We start from the raw sequence: 11,736 nt of genomic DNA, 5'->3' as shown, positions 1-11,736 counted from the left end.
GCCTCCCCGGTCATCAGATTTATCTTTGCTTGACTTTTTTTATGGGGGCACATGAAAACTCTCATTTATGAGACACCGATTGAAACAGAAGAAGAATTAGTAGCCCGAATTACTGCTGCAGCATATCACGTTCAAAATATTCCTGCAGTCTTCGAACGTGTGAGAGAATCAATGTTTCGACGTTGTCATCTTTGTATTGAAGCAAATGGAGGAATTTTTGAACATGTATTATAAATTGAGTTAAAAAAGATTAAAATATGTGTAATTGAAATAAATTTAATATTTTCACTTATATGTTTGTTTTTTGTTAAAATCATAAAATTCCTATTTTGTACCCTATAATATTAAAACGGAGCGTCGTAGAGAAAAACATTATTAACAAAATATGTTTGTTTTTATGTCCTCTATTTCCCCTCAAAGTTTGTCGGTCTAATTTTTTTACACCCTGTATATATATGTATATATATATATATATGTATATGTATATATATATATATATATATATACATATATATATACACTACTCAAAAGAAAATAGGGAACATTTTTTGTATACCGAAATATGGGCTATTTTCAAACGATTGTAACTCAGCGAAAAATGATCGTACAAAAATTTAGAAAAAAGCGTTTTGAAGCTCAAAGTTTCAACTTTAACGTACAATCGATAGTTTTATATATATACAGGGTGTTTCAGACCACCCGTACCACCCATTTAAAAACTAGAGAAGTTAGATTAAGTAGAGTAGGTTATTTCAAAAAGTAGAGAAGGTTATTTCAAAAAAGTAAAAACATTTTCTTTATAAATCGGGTGCGCTCTATCGAATGGTGATATTTTCAACTTCTGGTTCCGGCCGGAAATAGGCGATTCAGACCGGAAGTGCATTTTTTTAAACGGAACCTCCTAATTTTCATTGCATATTCTTATAACTTATTTCGAGAGCTTTCCAAAACACTATAATAAATTATTTTTCCATGAAGTATTATTCGAGTTATGAGGCTTGAAATCATTTCTTAATTTTACATAAATCATAAAATATCTTTTAAAATATTCATTTTTCGATTATCTTACCTTCATACTTTTATGTGCAAAATAATGAGAGGAATTAATTGGTGTAAAGAAAATAAATAGTTACTTTTAAGAAAAAATATGGAATTGTTAATTGCAAATTACTTTTGTTTTTCATTGTGTTTCAATGCAGTGCAATGACTTGAAAAATGTAATAGCGTTTGTGAAAAATATATAATGGGCGAGGACTTCGATATACAGAGTGTATCTTAAGAAACTCGCACTAAGCAAATAGCGTTATTCCTGATTAAAAACCAAGTCAAAAAGTCCTGAATCATTTTTTTTCCAAGATTCATTAAATAATTAATCAGATATAAGTATTAAAAAGATTTCTGAAAAAATGAATTGTTTCAAAATTAACACAAAACTGTTTATTTTTTTGCTTATCCAAATCTTCAAATATGTTGGTAACGGGGAACTTTACTCATTAATTACTGCTTTATTAAGCATTATGGAAAAAAATGGTTCAGGACTTTTCGACTCGGTTTTTAATCAGAAATAACGCTATTTGCTCAGTGGGAACTTTTTAAGATACACCCAGTATATCGAAGTTCTCGCCCATTATATATTTTTCACAAACGCTATTACGTTTTCGAAGTCATTGCACTGCATTGAAACACAATAAAAAACAATAAAGAGATTGTGATTGGAATAATCGTATAGTATACAAGAGAACTCATTATTAATCACATATAGGGGTAATTCTTTTACAAACCGAACACCATTCTGACTGACACATTTTTTATTTGGCTGAAACTTTTTTTACGGGTTCTATGTCGAAAAAAAAATGATACGTGTTCAAGGAATTTTTTTTTTTTTTTATTTTTTTAAATAGAGGGGGTTGAAAGTTTGAGATTTTCGTGATTTTTGCCTTGGAGACTCATTTTCAAAAATTCATAACTCCGGTTCTTTTTAAGCTAGAGAAAACTTTTTTTTTTCATTTTGAAGATAAAAGAGTGAATTTTAAGAAAAAAATAGTTTCAAAAAAATTTATATAAAATTTCATATTGTTATAAACAATTGAAATGTTTAAATCAATTTTTAACCATGGCCCCCAAATTTTAACAATTTCTTAATACAACCATCGTATTCTACGTCAAATTTTCTATAAAAAACATGTATTTTATTAATGGAGAAATTATGTTTACTGGTAGAGATAAATTAATTTATCTAGCGCGGCACGTCGTATCAGCGCGTAGGTACCTCTGCACGTCTCATTTTCTAACCCCACATCGTTTTTCTCAGTAACGTTAATGATTATTCAACATTTTCCATTTTGTCAATCGAGTAATAATTATTATTAGCAAACAATACTTTATTAATAATTGAACAAAATAATAACGTGTTAGCATATGAAAAAACATATTTATTTCTATTTTTAAACATTACTCTTATTCATTAATGCCTAATATGTACCTTATTTTTAAATGTACAATGTTATCTTAATATAAACATCTAAATGTTTATTTAAAGATTTTTACAATTGTTTTTTTATCATCTAATGAAAATTTTTTAGCTTCTAGTATCTGAAGAGAGATTGGAATCATGCAATGAAACTGTAAAGTGCCTTTTATCGTTAGAACTTTTTGAAAACGTGCTGACAACATTTGTTCTTCTTTTTCATACTCATCATTTGTCGAATAGCGACACGTTATATTATGCAAAGCTTCTGTTGCCCAAGTGAATAATTCTTGGGGTGTTCGAATAGGATTATTTATCCTTTGAAGACTAGCTCTAGCAGCAAGTCGTTTTAACGTTCCACCTATTCCATCACATGGTCCCTTGCCATGGGACGTTGGGAAAAAATGCCATTCGGCTGCTATTCCAAAATCTTGTAAATGATGAGTAATGTTTATAAAATTTTTCTTGTTTTTATACTGTGCGCTTGCACCGTCCGAATTATATGTATATATACAATTAAGTAGGAGATTATTAACTACTGATAAATAACGTTTTTAAGAAAAATTTTATTAAAATCGTAATTAATTGTTTTTTCATTTGCTAACATGTTATTATTTTGTTCACTTAATAATAAAGTCCTGTTTGCTAATAATAATTTGTACTCGATTGACAAAATAGACTAATAGTTGAATAATCATTAATGTTATTGAGAAAAACGATGTGGGGTTAGAAAAAGAGGCGTGCAGAGGTACCCGCGCGCCGATACGACGTGCCGCGCTAGATAAATTAATTTATCTCTATCAGTAAACATAATTTCTCCATTAATAAAATATACGTTTTTTATAGAAAATTTGACGTAGAATACGATGGTTGTATTAAGAAATCGTTAAAATTTGGGGGCCATGGTTAAAAATTGATTTAAACATTTCAATTGTTTATAACAATATGAAATTTTTTATAAATTTTTTTGGAAATATTTTTTTCTCAAAATTCACTCTTTTATCTTCAAAATGAAAAAAAAAGATTTTTTTTGCTTAAAAAGAACCGGAGTTATGAATTTTTGAAAATGAGTCTCCAAGGCAAAAATCACGAAAATCTTAAACTTTTAATCCTCTCTATTAAAAAAAAAAAAAAAAAAAAAAAAATTCCTCGAACACGTATCTTTTTTTTTTCGATATAGAACTCGTAGAAAAAGTTTCAGCCAAATAAAAAATGTGTCGGTCAGATTTTGCCTCAATCCGTCCGGTTTGTAAAAGAATTACCCATAGGCGTTAATGTTTAAAATTTGGGTGGCATAAATGCCGATATAGATGTCAAATCAAATTTACGAATAATAAATAGAATTTTATGTTTTCACGTTTTCCGCACAAACATAGCTGCACAATTACTCATATCTTTAAACAGAAATGTGGGAAAACATTTGAATTTGTCAAATAAATTTCATTATATAAGTTACAAAATATCGTCATAAATGTAAGATTGTGAGCTAATGGAATGAATTTTTATTGTATCGAGCATTTTCGTTTTTTGTTTCCTAGCACTTTCAGGAATATAATATTAATAATGAGGCTAAATTTACTAAAGCAAGTAATAAGAAAATCATATTCAATGCCTAAAATTCGAAATTTAATTTATAAAAACATTAAATTTTGACATTTCGCTTTAAATAATAAATGTAACAGTTTCCTATCTATCCTCTCAATTTTAAATAATTTGTTTAATTAGATAGAATTTGTTATTTAGAATCTTTCATTGGAAAAGCAGTAGACTAATTGTTACGGACTAATTGTTACAGTAACAATGAATTTCTCATTTCGATATAAAGAAAATCAGAAGCCATATGCTTAATTGCTTTTAAATTATTTAAAAGTTGTCAATCAATGATGAACAAAATAAATTATAGATAAAAAATAATAGCTCCAAATAAAATAATAATGATATATAAAATATGAAATTTTTATATGACTTTTTAACATATTTCATAATATAAGAAAACAAAAATGTTAAAATAACTATCAAAAATAAAACACGTTTATACCAAATATATTTTATTTGGCAGTAAGGTAAATGTTAATATTTATAACGGATAAAGAAAAGGATAATCTATTAATCTGTTTATTAAATAGTTTTTTATTAAATGTTTCTTATTTAATGTTTATCTTGATAATTTATATACGACTCTCGATCTTAAATACACTCGGCAATAAAAATACTTTAATACACGCATTAAATGGTCTATTTATACGTCTAGTTTGAAATAATCTATTTAATATTCTGAATTCCAATAAGGGATCCAGATCATTAAACAAATTATTTTAAATCAAGTCAGTTCATCAAAAATTAAATAAAAAAAAACAAATATACTTTAAATCTTATGTCAGTTCTTTATCAATCCTTTGAAGACTTTATTTTTACCCATTTTATGATGAAAATTTAAATACGAGTTAGTTGTATTTGTCGTCGCCTAGCGGCAAGCAAAGAAACATATGTAATACACTATTATACATTTTTGTTATTTGAAAATGTTGTTGCATATATATATAATATTTTTGGATAAGAGTAGGGAGAATAGGTCGATTCTAACCCACTTTTTCCACGGGTGCGAGAGAGAGGTCTCGTAGAGCGAGAGAGATAGAAAGATATCTGAGGGGCAGGGTGACGGCGGCGCGGGTGAGCAGGGGGGGTAGGTAGGGCGAGGGGAGCCGCTCGCCGTCGGGTGGGTAAACGGAGGGTCGTGACGTCACGCGGCGGCGGGAGGGCGAGGGGGCGAGGGGGGAGCGGACGGAGGGTAGGGCGAGGGGGCGAGGGGGAGCGCGGTTCGCGCTGGAGCGAGGAAGAGGGGGGGGAGAGCGCGCGTCCCTGGTTACGGCGGGCGCGCGTCCCTGGTTACGGCGCGTCGGAGCGTCTCTGGACGCGGCGCGCTAGGCGCGCGCGATAAGCGGCGATCGCCCCGGCGTCGGGCGCGTCGCGCGAGATAAGGCGTTAATAATAGAGCGGATGTGTTCGACGCAGGCCTGGAAGAGACGTAATGTAAAATGTGCGATTTAATTAATATTTATACAATATTTATACGATATTTAAATAATATTAACGCAATATTTATACCGCGCATACGCGCCTCCTCAGGCTCGCGTCGTTTCGACGCGCCGAGGAGGGAGCGGTCTCGAGCGGTCTCGAGCGTTTTCATCGCGTCTTACGCGTCGCTCGAATGTAAATTCGAATATTTTTTCATATGTCCGTTTGTAAGAAAAAAAGCGCGCGATGTATCGGGAGAGCACGCGGAGCGCGGCGGTGTTTCTCGCCTCGTCTCGTCGTAGACGTCGAACGCGAGTTCACCGCGCGCGAGCGCATCGCTCGAATTTTAACCTAAATGTGCGCGCGTTTCGTAAAAACGAGCGTACTATGTATCGGGAGAACACGTCGCGAGTAGAGGCTTTTTCTCTCTCGTCGACGGTGGTCGTCGATCCTTCGTTCCGGAGGATCGACGGAGAGCGCGTCGATCGGACGAGGACCTCGTCGCGCGCGCGCGCGCGATATCGCGGTTTCGCGCGATATCGCGGTCGTGGCGCGTTTTCGGACTCGCCGCTTATCTCTCCTTTTTTTTTTTAAGCGCGATAACGAGAGAGGAGCGGGATTCCGTTAGGATTTACTCGCGCGCGAGGGATATTCGCGGCGACGCTTCCGTCGCCGTTCCTTCCTCTCGAGCGCGTCGCGCTAAGACGAGAGGGATATTCGCGGCGACGCTTCCGTCGTCGTTTCTTTCTCTCGAACGCGCAGCGGCGAGAGACGCGCGCGCGCCGAATCCGGTCGAATGCGGTATTTCGACGGATTCGTTGTTTCCGAAGGCGAAAACCGCGCGACCGCGGAGAAATTTTTTCCCGCTCGCGCGACGTCGTCGTCGTCGTCGTCGCTCGAACGAGCGAGTATAAAGACGCCGACGGTCGTTTCGAGGCGCGCACACATCTCGCGGATGGTCGCGATCGGTCCGTCCGATCGTTTTCTCGGGAAGATAGGTTCGCGAACGACGAGGCGCGCGTATGAGCGGCGCGAGTTCCGCCGGAGTCGTCTCTACCGTCGACGGTAGAGCGACGGAAAGGGAAGAGGAGTTGGCGCGCCCGATAGACGACGACAACTTCGAGTTGAAGGAGAGCGCGCGATGGAACGTCGCGACGTATCATCTGAGAAGAGCCGTTCAAACGCACAGTCGGCGCGAGGAGTTGTGGGTCGAGACGGCTCTGGCCAACAGTCGCAGAGCCCTCGTTTTCAACGTTAAACTAGACAGATGGTTTGACGCGAAGTATCCGAGGTCGAAGTACCCGAAGGGTTATCCGTATCCAGAGGGTCGGAAATTCCACTCGTTCGATTATCCCCAACCGGATGTTCGATATTTCTCACCGCTCACGCGCTGCGAGATCCGCGTGCCCGAGGATAACGCGGGTAGAACTCTGCGATACACGTACGATCGCGAGGACAGCGGTCGCGAGTACCCGTTCCGCCGAAATATGTTCTGCGGCGTGGATTTGATACGCTTGAGGCGCGAGTTGTCATGACCGAGGAGCGCGTCGATCCACCGATCGATCGCTACGTTCGAGTGTTGAAGGAGAGGATCGCGTGGAGCGTCGCGACCTATTCGACGAGGCGGGCGATCGGTCTTCGAGACGCGCGCGAGGAGCTGTGGATCGAGACGGTCCTGGTGTGTAGCGGAAGAGCGGCGAGATTCGACGCCGGAGATACGCGGGCGACCGGGACGCGTCGCGGGATTTCGCTGCCGGTGGATTCGCGAGGCGAGACGCTGTGGATAAGGCCTCGCGGGGAGGAGAGAGAGAGGACGACGAATCGCCGTAGGGAGAGAAGAGGACGCGACCATGCGGGAGGAAGAGCGCCGGACGCTGGAGAGCGCGCGCGAAGTCGTCACGACGGACGACTATCGCGCGTGGACGCGACGATGCGAGGAGTGTCTCGCGACTCTGCGCGAGAGGTGTCTGGACGCGAGTCGTCGAATCTCCACGGGGGCGAGGACCTCTCTGGTCGCCCGAATCCTGCGAGTGATCGGCGCGAGGAACGATCTACGGCGACGTTTCGAGCGGGAGGGCGCGGGTGTCGCGAGACGCGAGGACGACGGCGGTAGCGGGGTCGAGTCGCGCGAGGGATTCTCGTGGTCCGAGGTCGAGACGGCTTTCAAGAGACGCGTGTTGACCGGCGCTGTGATAAATCTCGATTACATCGAACCTCTGAGATTTCTCGAGGACGCGAGGGACACCGTGCTCCGCCGCGTGCGCGACGTCATGGGCCGATATCGCAGCGTTAAAGTGAACACGACGTTCAACGGAGAATTCGTGTCGGGCGATAAAATCGCCGTTAAGACGATCGCCACGAGAAACCATCCCCTTCTACCCACGACGGATCTGCGCGAGTGGTATGATACTCGCGTCGTCGGCGATACCGTCGCATCTTTGGAGGAGTTTCAAGAGCGCGACAGCGGATGGGCCCTGTCGCGCATACTCGATCTAACGGTGAACGTGAACGTGTACAATCCCATGCGGGCGGGGTGCCATGTGCGAGTACCGCGAGAGATTCAAACGAAGAGAGCGGTGATCAACGTGCGATCCGACGACGACGACGAGGCGTGTTTCGCGTGGTCGGTGGTCGCCGCTCTGTATCCCGTGGATAAGCACCGCGAGAGAAGCTCGCGATATCCGCATTACACCGAGGTGTTGAATCTGGAGGGCTCGAAGTTACCTATGACTCTGAACGGAATCGGACGGTTCGAGCGTCTGAACGATATATCGGTGAACGCGTACACCGTCGGAGAGAGACGACGCGGGAAGGACGGCGACGGCGGGATTCGCATCGTCCCTCTTCGTCTGACGGATCGAAAGAGGGAGAGACACGTCAATCTGCTGTATCTGAGCGATGCGACGCGCGAGGGTAACGCGGTCGGACATTTCGCCTGTATTCGAGATCTGTCTCGTCTAATCGGCTCGCAGTTGAGCAAGCGACAGCACAGGACGCACGTGTGCGACCGGTGAGCGTTCGATCTCGGCGAGCGAGAGCGAGACATCGAGCTAGCGTTTATTTCGTACTTTCTTTCAGATGCATGCATTACTTTCGCACGAGCGAGAAGCTGTCGGCGCACAGCGAGGATTGCGGCAAGCTGAACGATTGCGCGATCGTTCTTCCCGGCGAGGACGACAGGTGGCTGGAGTTCGAGCATCATTCGAGAAAGGAGCGAATTCCGTTCGCGGTGTACGCCGATCTGGAGTGCGCGTTGGAGAGGAAGGAGGGGGACGAGGGCGGGAGAACCAAGAATACGCGGATCGTTCAGCATCACAGAGTTCACAGCGTGGCCTATTACACGCGTTGCTCCTTCGACGACGCCGCGTCGGCGTACGGATCTTATCGCGGCGAGGATTGCGTCGCGTGGTTCGTGCGCGAGCTGCGCGATCTGGCGCTTCGCGCGAAGGTCGCCCTCGACGGCGTGGTACCGATGGCGGATCTGACGTCCGACGAGCGGGAGACGTTCGCGAGCGCGTCGCGCTGTCACGCCTGCGAGAGACCGTTCGAGGCCGACGACGTTCGCGTGCGCGATCACTGTCACTTGACCGGCCGTTTCAGAGGTCCGGCGCATTCCGCGTGTAATTTGAATTACAAGGACCCCTACGTTATACCCGTATTCTTTCACAATCTATCGGGTTACGACGCGCACTTCATTATCAAGGATGTGGCTAACGCGTATCCCGGCAGCGTCGAGTTGTTGCCGGTGACGAAGGAATCGTACATAGCTTTCTCTAAGACCGTTCGAGATAGCGCGGCGGCGGCGGCGGAGGGAGACGGGGGAAACGTCGCGCGTTCCAGATACGTCAAATTACGATTCGTGGACTCGTTCAAGTTTTTAGGCGCCGGTCTCGACAAGCTGGCGTCGTATCTCGACGAGAGCAAACTGACGATCGCGCGAGGCGAGTTTCGCGATTTCTCCGACGACGACTTCCGGCTTCTCACGCGCAAGGGCGTGTTTCCGTACGAGTACGTCGACAGCGTCGAGAGATTGCGGGAGACGCGTCTCCCGCCGCGCGAGTCCTTCTACAGTTCTCTGACCGGCGACACCGTATCGGAGAGCGATTACGCGCACGCGACGCGCGTCTGGAAGCGATTCGGCGTCGAAAATCTAGGCGAGTACAGCGATCTCTATCTGAAGACCGACGTTCTTCTGCTCGCGGACGTGTTCGAAAATTTTCGCGCCGCTTGTTTGGATAGTTACGGTTTAGATCCCGCGTACTACTTCACGTTGCCGGGATATACGTGGGACGCGATGCTCAAGTACACGGGGGTCCGTTTCGAACTGCTCACCGATATCGATATGATGATGTTCGTGGAACGCGGAATACGCGGCGGTCTGAGTCAGTGCTCCAACAGATACGCTCGCGCTAACAACAAGTACATGAGCGCGTACGATCCGTCGCGACCGTCGATCTATCTGATGTATCTCGATATCAACAATCTGTACGGTTGGGCGATGTGTCAGCCGTTGCCGTACGAGCGATTCGAGTGGGTCGACGACCTCGAGAGTCTCGACGTGATGTCCGTGACGGAGGACTCGACCGTCGGCTACATTCTCGAGGTCGATCTCGACTATCCGGCCGACGCGCACGACGCCCACGCCGATCTACCGTTTTGTCCCACGCGCGATAAGCCGCCGGGGAAGCGGCAGAGCAAACTCCTAGCCACGCTGTACGATAAGCGCCGATACGTCACGCACTATCGCAATCTGCAGCAGTGCGTTCGTCACGGTCTGCGTCTGACTAGGATTCATCGCGCGCTGCGCTTCTCGCAGTCGCCGTGGTTACGCGGATACGTGGAGCTTAACACGCGTTTACGCACTAACGCGAGTAACGATTTCGAGAAGAATCTGTACAAGTTGATGAACAACGCCGTCTTCGGCAAGACCATGGAGAACGTGCGCAATCGCGTGGACGTTCGACTCGCGACCCGATGGGACGGTCGATTCGGAGCCGAGGCGCTCATCTCCAAGCCGAATTTTCACAGTAGAAGCGTATTCTCGGAGAATCTCATGGCCGTGGAATTGCGCAAATTGGAGGCGAAGATCGACAAACCGATCTACGTAGGCATGTCGATTCTCGATATATCCAAGATTCGTCTGTACGCGTTTCACTACGAATACATGTCGCCGCTCTACGGCGATAAGTGTAAGATATTGTACACCGACACGGACAGTCTCATTTATAGCGTAGAGTGCGAGGACGCGTACGAGCGAATGAAGCGCGACGTCGATAGATTCGACACGAGCGATTACGCCGTCGACAATCCCTACGGCGTGCCGCGCGCGAATAAGAAGGTTCTCGGTCTGATGAAGGACGAGAACAACGGCGCTCTCATGCTCGAGTTCGTCGGACTCAGAGCGAAGATGTACGCGTTGCGAGTCGAGGGTAGAGGCGACACTAAGAAGAGCAAGGGCGTTAGGAGCAGCGTCGTCGCGAGAACGCTGACGTTCGACGATTACGAGCGCTGCCTGAGACGCGAGATCGAGATGACTCGCGAGCAGTCGTGCCTGAGATCCAAGTTACACGAGGTGTACACCGTGCGCGAGTCGAAGGTTGCGCTCAGTCCGTACGACGATAAGCGCTACGTCGTGCCGGATTCGACCGACACTCTGCCGTGGGGGCACTACAGGATACCACTGTGAGGAGAGGCGCGGATAGATCTTAAGCGCAATGCGATGTATTTTTACAGATATGCGCGATGTATTTTATTATCTTTAATGTTGTACAATATATTATATATATGTTCGTTGCGACGCGTTGCAATGCGCGCGATGTATTTTCTTATCCTTAATATTACAAATATGTATATGTGTATGTTCGTTGCGACGTATCTCTTCGTCCGCGATATCGCGCGAAAATATACGTATGTTCGTCACAATATGTCGGCTTTGTCTATCCACGAATTATGCGACCTGTCCATCCCCAGCCACTTCACGAGAACCGCGTCGCCCTTCCGGCGCAGCACTCTCTCCACGAGATACACGTCGGGATCGGAGACTCGCTGCAACTCGTGCTCGTAGAATCCGCCGGTTATCGGCTCGCCGCGCGAATCCTTCAGCAGATACGTCGCGGGATTCGTCTTCGCACCTCGGCTACGCGGAAGATCTCCGCGGTCCAATTCGGCGTGTATCCCTTCTCGAACAGCGTCTTGTACTTGCTCACGCGCACGGGATCGTTCGGTCGAAATTTTCCCCGGAGCGGCGATCTTCG

General features: G+C 45.0%; 1 protein-coding gene across 1 annotated transcript; it reads left to right on the top strand.

Moving 5' to 3' along the window:
* The first annotated feature begins 7,332 nt into the window (after positions 1–7,332).
* On the top strand, positions 7,333–11,168 carry LOC112638940. Its single transcript, XM_025411582.1, has 2 exons — positions 7,333–8,015; positions 8,561–11,168. The coding sequence occupies exons 1-2, from the start codon at positions 7,333–7,335 to the stop codon at positions 11,166–11,168; spliced, it is 3,291 nt and encodes a 1,096-aa protein (XP_025267367.1).
* Positions 11,169–11,736: the final 568 nt, after the last annotated feature.

Source organism: Camponotus floridanus, unplaced genomic scaffold (assembly GCF_003227725.1).
Source record: "Camponotus floridanus strain SB8 unplaced genomic scaffold, Cflo_v7.5 scaffold40, whole genome shotgun sequence".
NCBI lineage: Eukaryota > Metazoa > Arthropoda > Insecta > Hymenoptera > Formicidae > Camponotus > Camponotus floridanus.
This window is presented reverse-complemented; position numbering and strand designations above follow the sequence as displayed.